Genomic DNA, 22,327 nt, shown 5'->3' on the forward strand with positions numbered 1-22,327 from the left:
CGCGCATGCGCAGGCGGCGCGGCGAGGCCCCACAACAACAACAAGCACGAGAAAGAGAAGAGAAAGAGACGGAGACGACGACAGTAGCAAGCAGCTCATGGCCGACCTTGGCTGCTTGTGCCGCCGCAGCCGACGCGGGTCCTGGCGTTGGTAGTGCATTCGTTGTGCAGCGGCAGCGGGTAGTTCCGTCAAGCGAGTGGTTGTGCCCGTGCGTGCGAACCGCGATTCCGTCCCGAGCCGAGGCCCGAGCCCCGCGTGCCATGCGTCGCGAACCAGTGCTGGTGTTTGTGGCTCAGAGGTGAAAGGGTGCGGAGGTTGTGGGAACGAGACCAGTGAGTGAACACACCGCAGCGCCATGGAAGTGAGCTTGGAGCGAGAGTGCTCGGCGCTCGGTGGCCTGTTCCACCAGATCATCATGGACATGAAGGTACGTCGCGGTGGTGCTGGCGGCGGCCGCGACGCGTCGGTGTCGGTCCTTCTCTCTATTGATTCGGGCCGCGAGCAGAGTGCGATGCGTCTGCGTCGCCCCGCGTCGCCCCGCGCCGCGGGCTGCATTGCATTGCATGGCCCGCGTTGTGCACCGCGTTGTGCTCCGCGGCCTCGGAGCCTCCACGACGACGGCCTCCTTGGCCTCCCGGACGTTGCTCGCGCTCCGGCCGCGAGCCCCCCTTCATCCCAGAGCCATTTACTCTTTTAACTCATGGTGTTTATTGTCATGAATTTCATGTGAATCAATAATCATTGTCTGATTATCATTAAAAAAGAAAAAATATTGTACCATGCTGCACTTAATGTCAACAGCTGAATCTTGTAGTTATATTTTTGTTACAAGTCAGCATTATTTTAAATTTTTGTGTTTTGGCCTACGGGTTGTATGAACTTAAATTTATTTTGTGGATCGTACAAGCCCGTGGCATTTTTCGTTTTTAAATATCGGTCGTAACTTTCTACTCCTATATGTTGTGAACTGTTAATTTTTTTCATGTTAGCGAATTAGCCATGATTTTGGTTTAAGCCCCAGACTATTTTCAAAAAGTTATTCCTCAATAAAACTTGCCTTGTCTTTAAAATGCTTTTCCATCTTCTAAGTTTCTTTTGTTAATTAATTTGCTTTTATGTAAATGCTACGGTACCCCGCTCCAGAGACCTAACACTCTGGCAGTGGTGAGTGGCTTGGGGGCAGTGGCGGTAGGGTAAGATAGGTCCACATGACCTTAAGTGTAGGGTCCAGAGGCGGCCTTAAAGTAGAACTTTTTGTCCCCAGTGCATCTTTTTGCCTACCTTTCAGGTTGCTGTCTAGGTGCTTTTGGGAGGGGGGGCGGGGGCGGAAAACCCTTTTACCCCTCCCTGCTCGGGGGATCACCAACAGGGACGTTCGCCACATGACGCTGGAAGCAGCTGGAAGTGGAAGCGCGTGGCCCAGCAGGCCCATTCCGACTGCCGTTTTCGTCGCTCTGTCTCTCTCGCACTCATGAGGCGTCCCGTATGGTGCGGCAGAGACGGAGCGACGAAAACGACTGTGAATGAGCGTGCTGCGTGTCGGCGTGACGGGGAGGTGACGGCGGGGGTGTGGCGGACGCGCGGACGCACCCCGCGTCACGTGGCCGTCACGTGACTAATTAAGACACCAGGGTGTGACGTGACGCAGTGACGCGACTTTGCTTCTGATTGCAGAACGGGACGCCGCTCTGGGAGGACCTAGTCGCCAAGGCCACCAAGCTGCACACGTGCCTCAGGTGAGTTTGCCGTAGATTAGCCTTGCCAGCCCCTGGTGGCTGCGAGGGAGTGGGTGGGGCCGCACAGTGGGTCAGAAGACCGGTGGAGGCGGCCAAAACTCTAAACGCGTTTTGAGCTCCAGAGCCGCTAATGGGGTTCGAACCGACCATGTGACCCACCAATGGATTGCTCTCCGAACGAGGAATCCATTGGTGCGGTCACACGTTCGGTTCGAGTCCTGTTTAGCGACTCTGGAGCCCAAAACGCGTCTAGAGTTTTGGCCGCCGCCACCGGTCTTCTGGCCCACTGTGGGCCGGGCTGCTGCGCGGGCCGTCGGCGGGCCGGAAAGCGGCCACGGGGACGGGGCAGGACGGGGGTCGACGCCGAAGTTGGGCGGGGTGGGCTTGTCGGCTTGCCTGCAGACTCACTCCGAGAGGCCTTTTCGTCGCTCTGTCTCTCTCGCACTCATGGGGCGTCCCCTACAGGTGCGAGAGAGACGGAGCGACGAAAACGACTCTCGGAATCAGTCTGCTGGCTGCGACAGGCCGGGCCGTGGTCGGGCCGGGATGAGAAGTTATTGCATAAGTTGGAGGGTGTGCCGGCGGTGCCGCCTGCCGTGTCTAGGACCGCCAGGTCGCCACCAGGTCCGCATCCACGCTCCCGTCACGCGTGTGGGCGTGCGGCGGGGCGTGGGCGTGGGTGGGTGGACGTGGAAGCCCCGGCCACTTCGGCTAGGGTTACTCGTGTGGCGGTGCACCGCGGCGGTCGGAGTGGTCGGCGCGTATGTCACGCGGTGCCGGCGGTGCCCCATGACCTGCCCGACCCAGCGGCCTACCCGGCCTACCCCACGACGCCGCGGCCTCGACGCCTCGGCGCCTCGCCGCCGCAAGGAGAGACCTCGCGGACGCGGCCAGGCTCATGTCCATCTCGTCCAAGGTGCGCCAAGAAACGAGCCAGATAATCCGAACACACTGGGGACCGCGTCTTCAGGGGACAGGCTTCAAAGAAAGCAGGAAGGGGAAGATCCAAGCGTGGCACTGAAAAAAAAACCGCAAAAAATGATTTGCAAGAAATAGAACGCGGTGTTCACTTACCGAGGGCGAGGAAAATGGAAACGACGCACCGGAACCGGAAACATTTCACCCCCGGTTTTTTCTGCGAGTGGCGGGCAAGGCGGGCAACAAGTGCTGACGGTGTGCTGACGGTGAGCTAATCGGCACGTGTGCGTGTTGCAGGGCGACGCTGCAGGCCATCGCCGCCTACCTGGACGCCTTCCAAAAGATCGCCGACGCTGCGACCAACGCGAGAGGTAAGGGCCGTACCGCCGCCGCGGTGTCTACCGGTGTGCGAGCGTGCGCGTGTGTGTATGTGTGAGTGTGTGACACGACACTGCGAGATGCTGTCACGAGATGCTGGCGACACGGCGTCGCGCTGTCGCGCTGTCGGAAGGCACCCTCGCCTCGCTGTCTCGCTGTCGCCGCCCCGCAGATCGCGCTTCGCGTCCCCCCCCCCCCCCTCCGCGTTTGCACAATGGCGCTTGCCTGGCTCGCTTGGCGCACGTCCCCGAGTCCCCTCCAGCCGCCTGATCCCGCAGGCTCGTCGCTCTGTCTCTCTCGCACTCGCAGGGCGTCCCGTAGACGTGCGAGAGAGACAGAGCGACGAAGCGACCCCTTCGGAACGAGGAGGCTGCCCGACGGGGCGCGGCCATTCGGCGATTGCAACCCTCCGATTCATTTCGCCCATTTTCATTCATTTCATTCATTCATTGATTCGTCTAGGCGGCTTGGCCGGACTTGGCACGCGGCTCTCATTGTTCCGCTGAGCTTGCTCTGGGCCCCTCTCGGCGGCGTGGGGCCCCTACGCCTCCCCCGCCCCGCCCCGCCCCGCCCCGCCCCGCCCCGCCCCGCCCCGCCCGTGCCGCATCTGCCCGGCACATTTACCTGACCGCGCGGAGGAGGGCAAAGCCAAAGCAGAGCATCGCAGCGTGCAGCCGATGCGATCCGAGCGGAGGGGCTCGCGGCTGCTCGCGGCACGAGCCGTGGCCGTGGTGCGGAGCCGAGCCGGGCCGGGGCTCCGCGGCTTGCCTTCTGGCTCTGGCGGCCGGGCTAAGCTGCGCTTGCTGCGCTCTACACCAGGCTCAGCGAGGCTGTGCGCGGTGTCTGAGTCCGTACAGTGCGGCCGTCGGTCTGTCCCTCTCCCACCGGTGCGGAGCGTGCCGTGAGTGCGAGAGAGAGGCCTCCCGCTGCCGCGATGCCGCGATGCGTGGCGCGAGGCTGAAATGGGTCAGGCTGCGCTGCTGCGCCGAGCCGCGCTCGTTCGCCGTGCAGCAGGCTGATTCCGAGCGGTGCTCTGTCTCTCTCGCACGCTCGGAGCGCCCCTTGTGGGTGCGAGAGAGACAGAGCGACGAGCGCTGGCGCTGCACAGTGGGCCAGAAGACCGGTGGAGGCGGACAAAATTCTAGACTCGTTTTGAGCTCCAAAGTCGCTAAATGGGACTCGAACCGAACGTGTGACCCCACCAATGGATTGCTCTTCGAACGAGGAATCCATTGGTGGGGTCACACGTTCGGTTCGAGTCCTGCTGGAGCTCAAAACGCGTCTGGAGTTTTGGCCGCCTCCACCGGTCTTCTGGCCCACCATGGCCGGCGACACCGCGGTGGCGACGGTGGCGGTGACTGACTCGCCTTCATTTGGCGTCCCGGGGTCCGGGGGGTCTCGGTCTCGTTCCTGGGGCTGCGCGCTGCGCGGGCTGCGGGTGGGTCGATGTCGAATGAAAGGACCCCAATGTGCGCGGCCAGGGCGGGCCAGGGCGGGCCAGGACGGAGCGGGACGGGCACGCCGTGTGGCTCGCCCCCTTTCCCCGCCGAGGTACCCTGCAGAGAAAAGCCTCTCGTCAGAGGAGGCCGTGCCCTGCCGGCCCTGCCTGGTCACGCCGCGCGCCCTCTGTGTAGCGATGCCATTGGATTCCCCCCTCTCCCCGCCCCGCACCGCCCGATCGGCGGCCCCGTCTCCGTGAAATCCCCGCGAAACAACCAAAGGTGGAGCGTGGAGCTTTTGCTGGTCCACTTGTTCGCCTGCTCACCGTTGAGGGGATCTGCGCCGATCCCTCGCCGAACCGCTGCAGAGGTGTTTTCTGCCGAGCGATTCAGGAGAGTCGCTCCGCCCCCGTCGCACTCGTTGGGGCTCTCCATGCGGGCCGCGAGCGAGACGGAGCGACAAACCGCTCCTCTGACTCGTTTTCTGAAAGAGATGGGATGATGTTTGTCTTCGTGTCGTGGGCAGCGCGCAGTGGGCCAGAAGACCGGTGGAGGCGGCCAAAACTCTGGACGCGTTTTGAGCTCTAGATTCGCTGAAAAGGACTCGAAGCGAACGTGTGACCTCATCAGTGGATGCCTCTTTTAGAGATCGAGCAATCCATTGAGGGGTCACACGTTCGGTTCAAATCGGTTTAGCGACTCTGGAGCTTTTAAAACGCGTCCGGGATTTTGACCGCCTCCACCACTCTTCTGGCCCACTGTGCACCGGACTTACGCCACTGCCCTTCTCCTCGTATGGGCCCGACCCTGGACGCGGTGACGCGGACACTGTAGTATGGCCACGCCACTGGCCAGCCAGCGCGGCCAGCGCGGTCGGGGCACGGAGCGTGAAGATGCGCCCCGCTGAGCCCCGCGATGACCCCCCACCTCCCGCCCCTCTCCATCGACTGACGCAGGACGTAGCTGGCCAGAGTACTTTGCGCTGCTCTGCAATTAGTAAGCCATACAACATCCCCCCCCCCCCTTTTCCTCTCTCTCTCGCTCCAGCTCCAGCGGCTCCAGCCCAGCTTTGGGGCCGAGCTCGGCGAGCTCCATTGTGCTGAATGCACGTTGTTTGTCGCGTGCTTGAGTCGAGGGGGGCGTTGCTGCAGGGATTGGGGCTTGCCTTCCCCCCTCCCCCGCGATGCCCCGCTCGCCCTGCCGTGGCGGTGGCGGTGGAGTGTCCTCTCCTTATAAGCAAAGCGTGTCGCCGTGACTGAGCAGCAGACTGATTCCGAGAGTCGTTTTCGTCGCGCTGTCTCCCTCGCACTCGCGGGGCGCCCCCCGTAGGTGCGAGAGAGACAGAGCGACGAAAGCGACTCTCGGTGCGCTGCGGCCGCCACCATGTAGTAGTGCTTGTTGTTGTTGAGCGGCATCTGGCCGCTGCCCTTGTCGACGGCGCCCAGATGGGACGTGCCTGACGACACCCTGACGACGGCGACGCGCGGCGACGCCGTGGAGCCCAAATGCCTCCCTCCACGACGGCGCCTCGCCTCGGCCCTGGCGCCTCAAACTGAAACTGAAGGATGTATCGCCTCGTCGCTCTGTCTTTATCGCACTCCGACGGGACGCCCCATGAGTGCGACAGACAGCGGCGACAAGGCTTTTCGCAGTCAGGCCCTGCTGCGCGCTGCGGGCCGTGCCGCGCCGTGCCACGCCGTGCCCCACGGGTCTTATTGTTTACGACTTTGCTACTCGCGCCAAGTTTGCCAGTCTGGAAGTAGTTTGGGTTATTCGTTCCCGGGTTCGCCGCCCGGCGCGCGTTTCTTGTTGGGGGTCCTGGTCGGGTCGGCGGGACACAGTGGGCGGAGGCGGCCAAAACTCTAGACGCGTTTTGAGCTCCAGAGTCGCTGAATGGGACTCGAACCGAACGTGTGACCCCACCAATGGATTGCTCTCCGAACGAGGAATCAATTGGTGGGGTCACGCGTATGGTTCGAGTCCTATTTAGCGACTCTGGAGCTCAAAACGCGTCTGGAGTTTTGGCCGCCTCCACCGGTCTTCTGGCCCACTGTGCGGGACGGTGTTGTTGGTGTCGCGGGGGCCGGGCGGGGGCCGGGCCTCATCCCCTGTTTCGACGGCATCGGCACGTATCTTTTTTGTGTGCGAAACTCCTGGGCTGGCTGCTGTGCTGCGCGGTGCAGGGCCCCTGGCTGGGCGGGCCGGGCGAGGGTGTGGCGGGGCGGTGGCGGGGCTGGCTGGCTGTCTGGCTTGCTGGCTGGATGCTCGGAGGCGGATATCCGGCTGCAGGGCCGCGCGCCTCTGTGCTGCTGCGGCCGGCCCAGCCAGCCGCGATACGCACTGCACCGCGCTGGCTGGCCTGGTTGCCGAGGCTGCCGCGGAGGCGGCCAAAACTCAAGACGCGTTTTGAGCTCCAGAGTCGCTGAATGAGACTCCAACCGAACGTGTGACCCCACCAATGGATTGCTCTCCGATCGAGAAAGCCATTGGTGGGGGTCACACGTTCGGTTCGAGTCCTGCTGGAGCTTCAAACGCGTCTGGAGTTTCGGCCGCACCAGTCCTCTAGCACTTTGTGCGTTGACGGTATTTCCTTGGCGAATTCGTCATGAGCCATCTGCTCCGACTCTCCTCTGGAAGAGCTCTTCTGAGGAAAGGCCTGGACCAAGCTGGCAGCACGAGGCCTGGAGACACATCTACGAGGGACTCAAAACGGCGGGGCGGGAGACGTGCTGGAGGAGAAGTTCCACGTCCCGAGGGACTGAGTGGCCTGAGAGGAGACCAGGCCGTCTGGACAAGCCTGGACAAGCCTCCGTAATCTCTCTTTTGTCCCTTCCGTCTCTCCCTTTTGCCGTCATGGCACCGTGGCTGTGATTGCACCGCTGCACTGCGGTGCAGGCGTTGCAGGGACCGAGTCGACGGAGTCCGACAGTCGGCCGGAGTGTGGGTGGCGCTGCCTCTCTTCTCCTCCTTCGTCCTCTTTCTTCTCCGCGCTCTTCTCACCTTGCTGTCCCTTCCCTTGTTTGGTGCAGCGCGCCCCGCCCCGCCCTCTTTTCTTCTGTCGCGGCGCTGTGGTGCGCTGTGCCCTTCTCGGCGCTGCCCGCCGCGCTGCCCAGCCTCTCCTTGCTCTGCTGCCTCCCTGCTCCACGTGTGTGTGCGTTTGTGTGTGTGTGTGTGTCGCTGCCTCACTGCGAGTTTTCCCCTTTTCTCCGCTGATGCGCGCTGCTCTCGTTTTATTATCTTAGTGCGATACGCGATGCAGTGTGCCTCCGCGGGGCACTGCTCGCCGCCGCACCCCGCCCCGCCCCCGCCCCCGCCCCGCCCCGCCCCGCCCACCCCGCCCCCGCCACGCCCCGCTGCGTGAGGCGATTTCACACGAAGGCGCAGGGCGCGCTGCGCGTTTTCGCAACTAGCGTCCAGCCGGCAGCTGTGGCGGCAAAGGCCTCGGCGCCGAGCTGCTCCGCTTCCAAGCAAGGCCCGGCAGCTGGGCCGCGTGTTGCTGCAGCCAGCGCTGTCTCTCTCGCACTCGCGTCGCGGTCCGTAGGGGTGCGAGAGAGACGGAGCGAGCCTGCTGGCCTTTATGACGGCACAGCCGCGCGCCGTTTGGCCGTTTGGGGCGCCACGCCACGCCGGGCTTGGCCCTCCACTCCGCGGGGCCCGAGGCTGGCCCGGCTGGCCCTCCCAGGGACCGCCATCGAGGCCATGAGGCAGGCCCTCGGGCTGGCCGCGCCGCCGCGCTCGTAAAGCGCTTCCATTGAGGCGGCCGTCGGGGCAAATGTAGAATGAGGCTGCTGGTGGGCCCTTTGGGCAGCGGACTGATTCCGAGAGTCTCTGCCTCGCTCGCACCCATACGGGTCGCCGCGTGACTGCGAGAGAGACAGAGCGACGAAAACGACTCAGTCTGCTGGGCGAGCGTGGCGCGGCTCGGGTTCGGTCCGGGCGCACGCGTCAGCTGGGGCCAGCCCCGCCAGGTGTGTCGCTGACGGCGTGCTGACACGCACCAGATCGCCTTTCCTTTCCCCGGGGCCGTGCCGCAGTTTGCGGCGCTCTGGCCCAGCCCGCCCTTCACCTTTGTCCTTTCCAGCTGCTGCCGCTGCCTACTTCCCACAGGAGAACTTTGGCCGGCGCGGCGCGGCGCCGGTCGGTCACGAGCCCCACTCTAAAAAAAATGCTTCTGAAATTTCATAACCTGGTTTTGGACCTATTTGTAGAACTATTGCTCTTAAATTTCATATCCAAATAGTTCTTAAGTTTCATAACTAGCTGTTCTAAAATGTCATAAGTGGTTTATGAAATGTAAGAACTCTATTATTAATTTTCAGAAGCAATGTGTTATGAAAACTTATATCCGGTTCTTAATCTTTACAACCAATGCTATGAAACATCATAACAGTTTTATTACTTTTTACAACGAATGTATCGTGAAATCTTATATCCCGTTCTAAACTTTTATGTTACAAATACTGAATTCTCAGACAGGTTTCATTTCTTTTCACACTCAATATCTTGCAGCACTTATGCATCGTAGCGCACCAATTCGGGCTACTAAAGCGGAGTTTCATTTTTCTCCGAGAGCTACGCACAAGGAACATCACAGTTTAACGTGAGAGCCAAACCTCAGTCGACGTGGTAAACAGCGCAGCAGCGTTTCAGATCCAGATGAAAACTTTAGGGAAACTCGATCGACAAGAAAAAAATACTTTGGGAACAAAGATGAAAGAGGAGAAGCGAATTGAAATAATACGCCACCCACACGTTCATCGTCCGTCCCTGCAGTTAAAAAGATGGAGTTACAGCATTCAGCTGCGCCGCTTGTAACGAAAACAGTCATTTTCCCGGAGATCGCCAATCTAGCTTCAAACTCTTGAAACACGAGTTCTGGCTGTTGGGCACCACGAGCAACACTTCAACTGCACTACACGCACTGCGCCGAAATAACACTAAACGGTCCAGTGAAACTAAATTGATGGCGCGACTGACTCGCTCTCGGACCCGGACGCGATGTGCACAGCTCTGGAGACACAGACACACTAAAAATGACGCAGTCCCTCAGTAATCCGGAGTGGCCGAGGGATTTCGCGACCCTTCGGCCGGTGCAGGTAGCCTCGGCCGGCCGGCCGGCGAGCGGTGATTTTCCGGGAAAGCAGCGCCCGAGCGCCGGCTCGGCTCGGCTGGCCACCGACGGGGCGGCTCGGCTCGGCCAGGCCCGACACGGCCCGGCGTATACACTGTTTGATCTAACTGAAGCATGCCTGCAAGCACGCTCTGGTTAGCGCATACCCGCCAAGCATGCACTTATCACAGCATACATGACATGTACGAGCTAACTGAAGCAGACAACTCCCTGCCTTTTACGCACTAGATGTAGTAAGCGGATACGGTATGTATGCACTAGTAAGTGCATGCTTCATGCTTGGCGGGCATGCTTCAATTTGTGCATACAATGTAAGCTTTTCGATTTCTAGCTGTGCCCATCAAGATTCCTATCTAATCGGATAGGAAAATGTAAACACTTGCCAAAGAAAGAGAACTTTACCAACTGATTTAGGGTAATTGTACAGTGAAAAAAAAAGACTATGGTACATTTTAAAAATACTTGTGTCAGATGTCTCAATTTTGGGGTAAAAGTTCCTTACTATTGCATAAACTCATGCACTGAGAATAGGCCCCCACCTCTTAATAGTTTCTGAGTTATGGATGTTTACGTTAACTTTTAGTCGTTGCTCTCAAATTCTCCTCACGACAAAGTAAAAGATACCCATCCTTCAGATTCTGGCAATTATATTTATTTTCGCATTGAAAATAGATGGTGTTGGCCTTTACTTAATATCTCTCTTAGTTTTACTGTAAAACTGAAAACAACAAAAATGAGGCAAAATCTCTCAAATTTAAAAATGAAAATGGGCCAAGTAAAATACCTTTTACAGCCTCTTCTGGACTGATATATTCAAATGTGCCAACGCTTTCTTTTTCTTATATCTTGAATGCCAGAATCTGAGGTTTGCATACTTTTTCCTTTGTCGTGAGAAATCTTGAGGGAAACGGCTCAATGTTTATGTAAACCTCCATAACTCAGAATCTAATGAGAGTTGGAGCCCCCAACTTTGAGAGTAAATTCATCTTACAGAGGTTGGATTTTGACCACAAAAAGAACTTCCTGTGACAAATGGTTCTGTTTCATGCTATTTTCACTTCACAGTGTCCATAAACTGAACACAAACGGGACTTGGCAGCAGAACGCAAATGATTAAAAATTTCAGATCCTCTGTTCTAAAATCAGCAAGCGTTATAAATTTTCAAAGTGAAAATCTAGATATTAAGAACCGGAGTTATAAGATTCCCGGTTCTGAAAATTTATAACCAGTTATTCTTGAAATCTATAACCCAAATCTTAAAATTCATTACAGGATCTTAAATTTTATAAGAATGTTATGAAAATTGAGGTTTAGAACGTGATTATGAAATGTCAGACCTATTTGGATATGAAATTTCATAACTTTTTTTAGAGTGCACTTGCGAGAGCGAGAGCAGCGAGAGCAGCGAGAGCGAGGCCTGCAGCGCCGCGACGCTGATCGCTATAAAGGCGCCGTATGCTGCTAGGCCCGCAGCCCGCGTGGCCGCGCCGCGTCGTCGCCAAGGACGTCCTCGTTGTGGACCGCGCGCGGCTGTGCAGCGCGGCGCCCTGCATACTGATTCCGAGAGCCGTTTTCGTCGCTGTCTCTCTCGCGCTCATGGGGCGTTCCTCCAAGGTGCGAGAGAGAGACAAAGGACGTCTCTGGGAGTCAGTCCACTGGATCGGAAAGCGAGTCGCGCCGTCGGCGTCAAGGACTCGGACAAAGTTTGCCGCGGCGTCCCTCTCAGGCTGATTTCGAGCACTGCTTTCGACGCTGTCCCTCGCTGGCCTACGGGCGAGGGTGTAAACACTCGTGTAATACCCTGTACACCAAAACCGTGTATTACGCGTAATACACGTAATTGTAATACCATTTTTGGGCCAAATGTGCCAAATTTTGGCATTTTAATGCCGTAATACACGTGTAATACCCCCGTAATACAGCGTAATACCGAGTACTCTGTACACGATTTCTCGGAGTGTTTACCCCATCGCCTACGGGACGCCCCATGAGTGCGAGAGAGGCAGAGCGATGAGAGCGGTGCTCGGCGTCAGCCTCGCACTGCACCGCGGCGACGCGCTTTGGTGGGTGCGGCGCGGCGGCGCCTTTTGGGCCGGTGGCCGCCACGCCCACTCCACTGTGAGACGTGAGCGCGCCGTGGCAAGCCGAAGCCGGCAAGCCGCGGGTTATTTGCGTGCTTTTCCCGACAAGGCGCGGACGGCTCGCTCGGCTTGGCCTGGCTTGGTGGTCCTGGCCGGGAGTCGTTTTCGTCGCTCTGTCTCTCTCGCACCTTCACGGGACACCCCATGAGTGCGACAGAGACAGAGCGACGAAAACGACTCTCGGAATCAGTCTGCTGCAGCCTGCAGCGATCGGCCTGCAGCGAGCAGCGCGGCGGCGACCTGCATGTTCGATACACGATCCAGTGCGTGCCCTGGCCGCCCGCCACGCCCCGCCACGCCCCGCCACGCCCCGCCCCGCCACGCCCCGCCCCGCCACGCCCCGCCCCGCCACGCCCCGCCACGCCCCGCCCCGCCCGCCCCGCCCCGCCCCGCCCCGCCCCGCCACGCCCCGCCACGCCCCGCCACACTCCGCCACGCCACGCCGAGCTGGGCGTTCAGCGAGCATGTCGGGGAGCTGCCGTGCACACGTACCGTCGTACCGTGACATCGACAGGGCCGCGGGGGCTTGGGGGCCGGGGGGCGGGGGGCGCGTCACTCGAGGTTCCCAGCAGCAGCAGACTGATCCCGATCCCGCTCGGCGTTTAGTGGCTCTGTCTCTCTCGCGCCCTTACGGAACACCCCGTGCGTGCGAGAGAGACAGAGCGGGTCCACCCCGTGGCTGTGTCTTGCCCGTCCCTCACCGACGTCCCCATGACCGCGGTCGGCGCCAATAAACGATGCTGCGCTGTTTTTCCGCCGGGGCGTCGGCAACAGCGAGAGGGGAGGAAGAAGAAGAAGCAGCATCGGAAATGGATGTCCGCGGCGGCCGGGCATGGCCGGGCATGGCGCGCTGGTGGCGGTGCAGGCGTCGGCGAGCTTTCCGATCGGATTGATTCCTCATTTGCGCGCGGCGCGGCGGGGCGCGGCGCGGCGGGGCGCGGCGGGGCGCGGCGGGGCGCGGCGCGGCGACCATCGATTCCGCGTCGACATGGCCCTCTTTGCAGGCGGAAAGTTTTTGTTGTTGTGCTTTGTTTTGTCTCGACGACACGCTCGCTGGTTAGACCCTTGCTCCCGAACGGCGGCGCAGTGCAGTGCAGCTCAGGTCGAGGGCCCCGCCCCGCCCCGCCCCGCCACGACGGGAACAGACGGGCACAGGTCTCGCTGTCCGCAGCCTGGCCGAACGAACGGGCGGCCGGACGGAAGCTTTATGCAAAGCGAGCGCGGGCCTAACTCCTACGGCGTAGACTGCGTACCGACCGGCAGTGACATAAGGCGCCGCGCTGGGGGGTCGCGCCGCGCGGCTCCAGAAGCTCTGGGCTCTTAGAGGAGAAATCGGCTCGGCGTCCCTCCGCTTTAGTACCGAGGGAAAGAAAAGAAGCGAGCGCGTTTTTGTGTTTTTGTGGCCGCCGCTCGCGTTTTTATGTTCCCCGAGTTCCTCTTTGGGCGCTATTGCACTATGGCTGCGTGGCGCTGTGGCGGGCCCCGCTGCTGCGTTGCTGCGTCCGCGGGGACCACTGCGGCGCCGCTCTGCAGACTGATTCCGAGAGTCGTTTTCGTCGCTCTGTCTCTCTCGCACCTATTCGGGACGCCCCATGAGTGCGAGAGAGACAGAGCGACGAAAACTACTCTCGGAATCAGTCTGCAGCGGCAAGTCTGCGGCCCCTCGCCCGCCCGTCTGGTTAGTGTCTAGTGTCTAGCGCGGCCCACATGCGGCAAGGCCCGCAAGGCCTCGATGATGGTCCAGCGCACAGCCTCCAGCCCCGCGGCGCGTGTTTGTATTTTCTATTTTCCCTGGAAAGGGGCGGCGCTCACTGCAGCAGACTGATTCCGAGAGTCGTTTTCGCCGCTCTGTCTCTCTCGCACCTTCACGGGGCGCCCCATGAGTGCGAGAGAGACAGAGCGACGACTCTCGGACCCTGTCTGCTGCTTCCGCGCGTCGTAAGCGTAATTCCAGTGATTAGCCCAATGAAGCAAGGGGCGCGTGGGTCGGTGGGCGGGGCTGGAGGGTGTGGATGCTGGCGACCGCTGGCGACGGGACGGGTAGTACGCTGTAAGTACGCTCACGCAACACGCTCGGCGTTTGACGCCTCCGCGCGACGCCTCGACGGCCACGCTGACCGATTACCGCCGCGAGGTCTGTCTGTCTGTGTGTCTGTCTGTCTGTCTGTCTGTCTGTCCGTCCGTCTGTGTGCGCGTTGATGGTGGTGGTGATGGTCGTGAAGGCCGAGACGAAGCACGCAGTGCAGCGCGGGAAGGCGCCGCCGTCTGCAGCAGACTGATTCCGAACGGGATGCTTTTCTCTCTCACCCCGGCGGGGCGGTCCTTGCGGGGCGCGCCGTGAGTGCGAGAGAGACGGAGGCGCTGCATCGCCATTAATTCGCGGCGGCGTCGGCGCGCGTGCCGGGTAATTTGGTGGCGTGCGCACGCCGCGCACGTCCCTCGAGGTGACCCCCCGCGGGGCCAAGGGGCCCCCGGCCCGGCCCGGCGCCGAGCGTCGTGTAGCACCGTGTACCGGGGGCCTTGTTAGCACGGCTCTGGGGCGCCTCCCGGCAGGCTGATTCCGAGAGAGGTCGCCGTCGCTCTGTCCCTCTCGCCCCCGTGAAGGTGCGACAAGGACGAAGGGCGGTGACGAAAGCGACTCTCGGAATCAGTCTGCTGCTTCGCCAGTGCCCTGGTTGCCCTGCGTGCCGATTGCGGGCCGGCTTCGCGGAGGTTTACGCGCCGCGCCGTCCCTGCGTTGCGTGGCGGCGTGGCCCTGGCTGGGGCTCCGCGGGCTTGACTCCGTGGGGTTGACTCCGCGGGGGTCGCGCGTCGCTGCGGATTGAGCGGCGCGGGGCCGGCCGCCGCGTGGCGTCATGATGTGGACGCGCGGGTCGATCCGGACAATGGCGCGACCCCCGCGAGCCTCCTGGCCTCCTGGCCTCCTGGCCCTCCAGCACACGGTCGGCGGCGCGGCGGCGCTGGGGGTCTCGCCGGCGACCTTTCGCCGGCACGCTGAAGGGCCGAAGGGGTTGGAGGGGAGGCGGAGTCCGCGACCACGTGGGCGCCCCCCCCCCCCCGGCCCGCCACTGGAAGGGGCGTAGTTAGGGGGATGGTGTTGGCGTAAACCTTGACACAGCGCCCCCCAGGCGAGTTTCGGACTTTTGCCCCCTCCGGGGTTGCTCGCTGCTGGCTGCTCGCCGGACGCGTCGCCTTGATTTGTGGCTCGTGTGACCTCTTGGTCCCCGGCGGGCAGGCCTCTGCCGGGCACGCGACGCGATGAAGCATTATCCTGTCGCCGGCAAGGCCCGATAGCGACGCCCACGCCACCAACTCTTCCGCCGAGTTTTCAAGTGGAGGAACTGGAGCTCGAGAGAGAAGGGGAGGGGGCGATAAATTTTTTGGCGCGGCCGTACAGTGCTCTGCCCAGGGCCCTCCAGATGATGGGCCGTGATGTTGTGGAGCCGGCCGGCCACGCCGCGCGGCCCTCGGCGTTGCCCCGCTGCCCTTCGATCGATGGCCGTGATAGGCCCGGCGGCGCGCGTGGCTGGCGCACTGTAGGGCCGGCCGGCCCTGTGCGTGGGCCCTTCGCGCCGCCGCGCCCCGCCCGGCCACGCCCTCGCACTCCGCAGTCGGATGTCATATCCGGGCGGGGACAGCGTTAGCGTTAGCACCGGGCCGCCGGCCGGCCTGCTCTGGGATGAGATGTGGCTGGGCGTGGGCAGGGCAGCGGGCTGGTGCCGTCTCTCTCGCACCCCTACGGCCCGCCCCGTGAGTGCGAGAGAGACGGCAGAGCGACGAAAGCCCCCTTCGGAATCGGTCCGCCGGCCGCGTCGCGCGCGTGGGACGAGTGCGTGTCTGGTGTCCTTGGTCCCTTCGGCGGACGCACCGCGCCCTCTCTTTGGTCCTTCGTCGCGTCCAGTGCCTGTACGGGACGCCCCATGAGTGCGAGAGGGACGGCCGCGACGCGCTGGTCGCCGCGTGGGTGGGCGACTGTCCCCGGGACTTCGGGACGTGCCCGTCGACGCGGTGGCTCGCGGTGCGAAAGTGGGCTAAGTGTCGGCGTGGCCCGAGGCGTGGCGGCGTGCCCCCTGTGGCTCGGCTTGCTTCGCCTGCCTCGCGCACGTGGAGGCTGATAATGAAGTCCGGCCGTTCGGCCGCTCGGCCGTTCCTCGTTTCCGGCCGCCCCTCCAGGCCCCTCCAGGCCTCCAGCACGCAGACTGACTCCGAGAGTCGTTGTCGTCGCTCTGTCTCTCTCGCACGCATGGGGCGTCCCGTGTAGGTGCGAGAGAGACAGAGCGACGACAACGACTCTCGGAGTCAGTCTGCGGCGCGTCCTGTGCCCTCCCCTCCAGCCGGCTGGTCACTCATTCCTTTCATTTCCCGAGGCCCGCCTGTATTTATACGCTTCAATATTTCCCCCCCTCCCCTCTCCTCTCTCTCTCTTTCTCTCTCTATGTGACTTTGTGTCATTATTTCGGGCCCCGGGCACACCGGTGTGTGGAAACGGGGCTCCAACGGGGCGGCCCGGGCCCGGGGGCCGCCGCCACGCGTGAACACGTGCTCGCCGACTCGCAAAATGAGCGCGCACCGCGGCCCAGGGGCCCAGGGGCCCAGGGGCCACGGCGGCCACGGCGGCACGCCCGGAGGGAGGTGGTGCGACCCGTTACCCACATTGATTAGGTTTCATTTAGGCCCCGTGCCTTGTCTTGCCGTGCCTTGCCACGCGGCCCCCGCTGCGTGCCCTCGCGTGTCTGCCGGGGACGGCGCCGGGGGCGGCGGGAGTGGGCCGGGGGCGGACCCACCGGCGGGCATGTCGCTGCGATGTGAACGACGGAGACTCCTCGGTTCCGCCACTGGCTATGTTATGTACTGTGCCTACAGTGCAGGGCGAGGTGCGAGGTGCGGCGGCGTGATGTCGCATTGCGCGCATTGCGCAAGGGGCGCGCCCCACCGCGCCCCGAACATCGCTGTCTCTCTCGCACTCGTGGGGAGTGCCGTGAGGGTGCGAGCGAGACGGAGCGAGGCGGCGGTGCTCCGAATCGGCCTGCAGTGCCTCGGCAGTGCCGGTAGCCCTGGCGATGGCTCCTTTATCAGCGCGCCAAACCGAACGCGATCCCCCCCCCCCTCTCGCCGCCGTGGGGCGTTGTGGTGTTCCGTGGAGGTGCGAGAGAGACAGAGCGACGATGACGGTGCAGCCGGCCTGCAAACTGTCATTCATTTCCGCGAATGCGCTGCCTGTCGGTCTGACGGTGATAGCGGCGTCGACTATTTGTTGACAGGTTTTTATTTGTAAATTTATTTTTTTTCGGAGAGGCGCGCGGCTGATAGTAATTGGCGCCACTGTACAGTGGGTCGGTGGAGGCGGCTAGAATTCTACAATGGGTCGGTGGAGGTGGAGGCGGGTAAAATTCCAGACGCGCTTTGAGCTCCAGAGTCTCTCCAGTGCTCCCTAGAGAGCTCCAAATCCCCAGTGCTTTCCGAACGATGAATCCATTGGTGGGCTCACACGTTCGGTTCGAGTCCCTTTTAGCGACTCTGGAGCTCAAAACGCGTCGTCTAGAGTTTTGGCCGCCTCCACCGGTCTTCTGGCCCACTGTTCACTGCCTGGCCGCGCCCTAGTACGCCCTACCCCGTTTTTCCGCTGGTTGCATAATGATGGTTGCAATGATTGCGCGGCGGCCCCCGCCGCCCCGTTGTGATTGCTGTCATTACTTCCGGTCCGGGGCCTGCACTGGCAAGGCACTGGCCTGGCGCCGTCGTCGTCGTCGCCGTCGTGGCCGTGGAGGCGAAGGCAAGGCGGGCGTCGCGAGCCTCGAAATTGGATTCGCGCTGCTTGCTGTTGTTGCTGTTGTTGTTGTTGCTGTTGTTGTTGCTCCGCCTTCTCGCAGTGACTGACTCTATCGGCCCGCCCCTCGTCCAGCGGCTTATGGGGGCTCCGCGACGGCGGCCCGCGGACTGATTCCGAACAGACTGCTTTCGTCGCTCTGTCTCTCTCGCACTCGTGGGGCGGTCCGTCGGGGTGCGAGAGAGACGGAGACAGTGTTCGGAAGCGGGCCGCTGCGCTATCGCCAATTGCACGCCGCTTATCCTTCTCGTTGGGTTGGGTCCCTTGCTGCGCGCTACTTGCCTTGCTTGCAGTGTGGGTATCAGTGGCCCGGTTTGTTTATTTACTATTTTTTGCCTGGGCGGCGCGCATCGCAAGGCGTGGCCATCGTCCGGCCGGCCGGCCCAGTGCCGATTGTCGATTGCCATTTTCCCCGGGGCGCCACTACTATGTAGTCTAGGAGGCCACTTCCACTTTCCCAAGTCGGTCGTGAATTGATTTGCAAGGCGGTGCCGCCCGGTGCCGCCCCGACGCCGACACGAGAAACGTTTATTTGCGCGAGCCGCTCTGTTCCTTTTCGTCCAACGGCGAAAAACGGATCCCAAGGTAGGGCTAATCTTTCTCTCTCGGCCCACGCCCACACGCACGTGCCACCCAACGCGTGTGTGGATGAGTGACTGGACTTGTCCGTTGTCCGCCCCAATTTTTTTTCGTCGTTTTTTTTTTTGTCTTTTTTTTTGTAATCTGGCTGGTCGCCTCGCCCGGTGGCGTGACGCGAATGGGATGAGGCCGATCTGCATGCCGGGCACGGCGAGGCCCGTCGGCCTGTCACCGGCAGCAGCGGGGCGGAGGCGGTGTGCGAGTGTGTGTGTGAGCGTGTCTGTGTGTGTGGACGGAAGGGAAGGGCACTCCAGAGGAATCAAGTGAACAGAGCGGTCGGTCGGTTCGACTCGGCGACGTATGCAGAGAGTCAGTCGGTCGCTCCCAGGGCGACCCCCTTCTCCCGCCCCTCACTCAACTCGGGTCGCTCCAGTTCCAGCCGCGCGGCCTTCCACCTCCAGCGCACAGTGGGCCAGAAGACCGGCGGAGGCTGTTTTGGGCTCCAGAGTCACTAAATAGGATAGGACTCGAACAGAGCGTGTGACCCCACCAATGGATTGCTCTGCGAACGAGGAATCCATTGGTGGGGTCACACTTTCGGTTCGAGTTCTGTTTAGCGACTCTGGAGCTCAAAACGCGTCTAGGGCAGTGGTTCTCAACCTTAGGGTCGCGACCCCAAGCGGGGTCGCGAAATTTTTTTAAGGGGTCGCGGCGATGCTGGGGTCGTGTTTTAGGCCGATTTTAAGCAGCTACTGCGTCTGATCCGAGGCGGGCATTTTGCTCCCTCAACGGGCAATCGGTCTTTGGACCTTCCTTTAGCATGCCTTTGTTACGGAGTGCAATTATCAGTCTTAGTTTGGGAGCAGTATTGTCTCAAAGTTGGCCGAAACGGTCAGCAGTGTCTTTGAAAAATCGTGTTTTGGGCCGATTTTAAGCAGCCACTGCGTCTGATCCGAGGCGGGCATTTTGCTCCCTCAACGGGCAATTGGTCTTTGGACCTTCCTTTAGCATGCCTTTGTTACGGAGTGCGATTATCAGTCTTAGTTTGGGAGCAGTATTGTCTCAAAGTCGATCAAAACGGTCGCAAGTGTCTTTGAAAAATCGTTGTGACTATTTTGGTCAACTTTGAGACATACTGCTCCCAAACTAAGACTGATAATCGCACTCCGTAACAAAGGCATGCTAAAGGAACGTCCAAAGACCAATTGCCCGTTGAGGGAGCAAAATGCCCGCCTCGGATCAGACGCAGTGGCTGCTTAAAATCGGCCCAAAACACGATTTTTCATAGACATTTCTGAGCGTTTCGGCCAACTTTGAGACAATACTGCTCCCAACTAAGACTGATAATTGCACTCCGTAACAAAGGCATGCTAAAGGAAGGTCCAAAGACCAACTGCCCGTTGAGGGAGCAAAATGCCCGCCTCGGATCAGACGCAGTGGCTGCTTAAAATCGGCCCAAAACACGATTTTTCAAAGACATTTCTGAGCGTTTTGGCCAACTTTGAGACAATACTGCTCCCAAACTAAGACTGATAATTGCACTCCGTAACAAAGGCATGCTAAAGGAAGGTCCAAAGACCAGTTGCCCGTTGAGGAAGCAAAATGCCCGCCTCGGATCAGACGCCGTGGCATGTTAAAGGAGGGGTCCCGTGGGGTCGCGAAATTTTTCCTGGGGGTCGCGGAAATTTTTGGCTTCAAATTTGGGGTCGCGAGCCGAGTAAGGTTGAGAACCGCTGGTCTAGGGTTCTGGCCGCTGTCCCACAGTGCAGCGACTCGTCTCGTCCGGGTGCCTCTGCACTGTACTACCGCACTCTGCACGCCCACTGCACTGTCGGCTTGGATTATCTCGATTATCTTCTCCTGGCCGTGGAGCCATTTAGAGTGGTTGTTGTTGTTTGCAGTGTAGGTGCGGGGCCCTGGGCTGCCGGTGCTGCCGGTCCGTGGCGTGCGCGTCTGATTGCTTCCGGTTGTCTGCGCTTGCATGGCTTGCATGTTGTTGCATCGGGCAATCGCGGGCAGTCGCTGCGGCGCGCGCGTCTCGGCTGTAAATTGGTTTGAATTTGTTTGGGGCCATTATTTAATTGAGGACGCGGAAGTGGAGTCTGACTGACGGATCGGGGCTGCTATGCTGCTCCGTCGCTCTGTCTCTCTCGCGCCGCTGCGGCACGCCCCGTGAGTGCGAGAGAGACGGGCTCTTGTTCTGCCGCTCCTTGAGGGCGCCCCGGCGGGTCTCGGTCCTAATGCCGGCCGATGAAGGCGAAGGGTTGTCCCGTCCCGGGGGTGGCGCCGGCGGCCGCGGCGGTACTTTGGGGGGATTGCTCGCCCCGGCCACCCCACCCCACCCCTCCCCCTCCCCCGCACCCAATGACGCCGAGGACCAAGGACCTCCCCGCACAACGACGCGGTCCCTCGATGCCCTCGCTCCGGTTAGGCAATCCGCTGATTATTTTTTCCGCCGCGTCATCCGTCCTTTGGCCGTTCGTTTTCCCACACGCCATGATGGCTGTCTCGCCGTTTGGCGGCCGCGTGGCTGGCTGCTTGGCGGGGCGGCTCCGCCCTCCCCAGCCGGCCGGCCCGAGCTGGCAGCTGACGGTGCAGTGGCGGCCCCCGCGTCCTTCCATTTCGCCACTCGCGACTCGTCTTCCTTTCTCTGCGGACTGAATCCACTGAATCCGAGAGTCGTCTCTCTCGCGCTCATGGGGCGCCCCGTATAGGTGCGAGAGAGACAGAGCGACGACAACGACTCTCGGAATCGGCCGGCAGGCCATCGCGACGTATTGAGCATGGAGCCCCGTGGGGCCGTGGCGGGGCCGTGGAGGGCGCGCCCCTGCAGCGCACAGTGGGCCAGAAGACCGGTGGAGGCGGCCAAAACTCAAGACGCGTTTTGAGCTGCAGAGTCGCTAAATGGGACTCGAACTGAACGTGTAACCCCACCTATGCATTCCTCGTTCGGAGAGCAATCCATTGGTGGGGTCACACGTTTGATTCAAGTTCCATTTAGCGACTCTGGAGATCAAAACGCGTCTAGAGTTTTGGCCGCCTCCACCGGTCTTCTGGCCCACTGTGCAGCGCCGGCCCCCCGGCCACCCGGCCACCCGCATGGCGCGGAAGGGAAGTCGACGAGCCGTCACGACACCGAGTACGACGTCGTTGTTGTACTTGGCTTTTTTGTGTTTTTCTTTATCATCTCTTTCTCCCTCTCTCGCCGTGGCGTGGCGTGCCTCGGAACGGCGTGGTCGAGGCTGCTGTTAAGCCCACATCAACATGCTGCTGCTGCTGTTGGTGGTGTTTTGCGGGAGTACACTGTCGAGAGGCGGGCGGCGCAGTGCAGCACCGTGGTTCTGGCGTTTTGGCGGCGCGGGGGCGGCCAGCCGGCGGTCGATGGCTTTGGAAACGGCTGCGCTGCTGCTGCGCTTCTGTGCGGCAAGGCGAGGCGAGGCGGGGCCGGTGGGGCTGCCAAGGCGCTCTAGAGATAACCGGCCGTGTATCATGTGACAGGCAAGCCGCCCCACTGCATGGCCCTGGCCGCACCGCACCGCCCTGCGGACTGGTTCGAGGGTCGTTTTCGTCGCTCTGTCTCTCTCGCACCTATACGGGGCGCCCCATGAGTGCGAGAGAGACAGAGCGACGACTGCTGGCCGAGGCCCTGGCCGTGCCGCCCTCCTCGAGGCGTGCGGTGCGGTTTTACGGTGCCCATCCGCCGCCACCAGTGCCGTGCCGCATCATGCCGCCGAGCCACGCCCCCTGTCTTTTTACCCAGACTCGGTGCGTGTGTGTTTGCGTGCGTGTGTGTGCTCGATATATAGTGGCGACGGCGGTGCGTTGAAGATGGGGGTTATTTTGGTTGGTCCGCGTTTTACTGGTGTCTTGATCCGGCGGCGGCGGCGGCGCGCAGCAAAGGCGCTGGAGTAGTTCAACACAGTGTGGTGGAGCGGCGCGGCCCGCTACCAGTGCCCCGGGCCTGCAGACTGATTCCGAGAGTCGTTTTCGTCGCTCTGTCTCTCTCGCACCTATGGGGCACACCCCATGGGTGCGAGAGAGACAGCGACGAAAACGACTCTCGGAATCAGTCTGCTGGGCCTGTTCTAGGGTGCCCCCGTTCCGTCCGCTCGTCCTGCCTGACTCGACCCGCGGATGCTGCGCTAGGCCCCTCCCCTCGCCCTCATCCTCCTCTGCC

At 61.4% G+C, this 22,327-nt stretch overlaps 1 protein-coding gene across 1 annotated transcript in view; it reads left to right on the top strand.

Moving 5' to 3' along the window:
• Window positions 1–43: 43 nt before the first annotated feature.
• Window positions 44–22,327, top strand: part of LOC117643116 (protein MTSS 1) — a 35,321-nt gene continuing 13,037 nt past the window's right edge. The window contains exons 1-3 of the mRNA XM_034381798.1: window positions 44–427; window positions 1,675–1,736; window positions 2,952–3,025. Coding sequence (XP_034237689.1) covers window positions 356–427; window positions 1,675–1,736; window positions 2,952–3,025 — 208 coding nt within the window. The 5' untranslated portion in view covers window positions 44–355. The remainder of the gene's footprint in view (window positions 428–1,674; window positions 1,737–2,951; window positions 3,026–22,327) is intronic.

This window comes from Thrips palmi, unplaced genomic scaffold (genome assembly GCF_012932325.1).
Source record: "Thrips palmi isolate BJ-2018 unplaced genomic scaffold, TpBJ-2018v1 HiC_scaffold_16, whole genome shotgun sequence".
In the NCBI taxonomy this organism is placed as follows: Eukaryota; Metazoa; Arthropoda; class Insecta; order Thysanoptera; family Thripidae; genus Thrips; species Thrips palmi.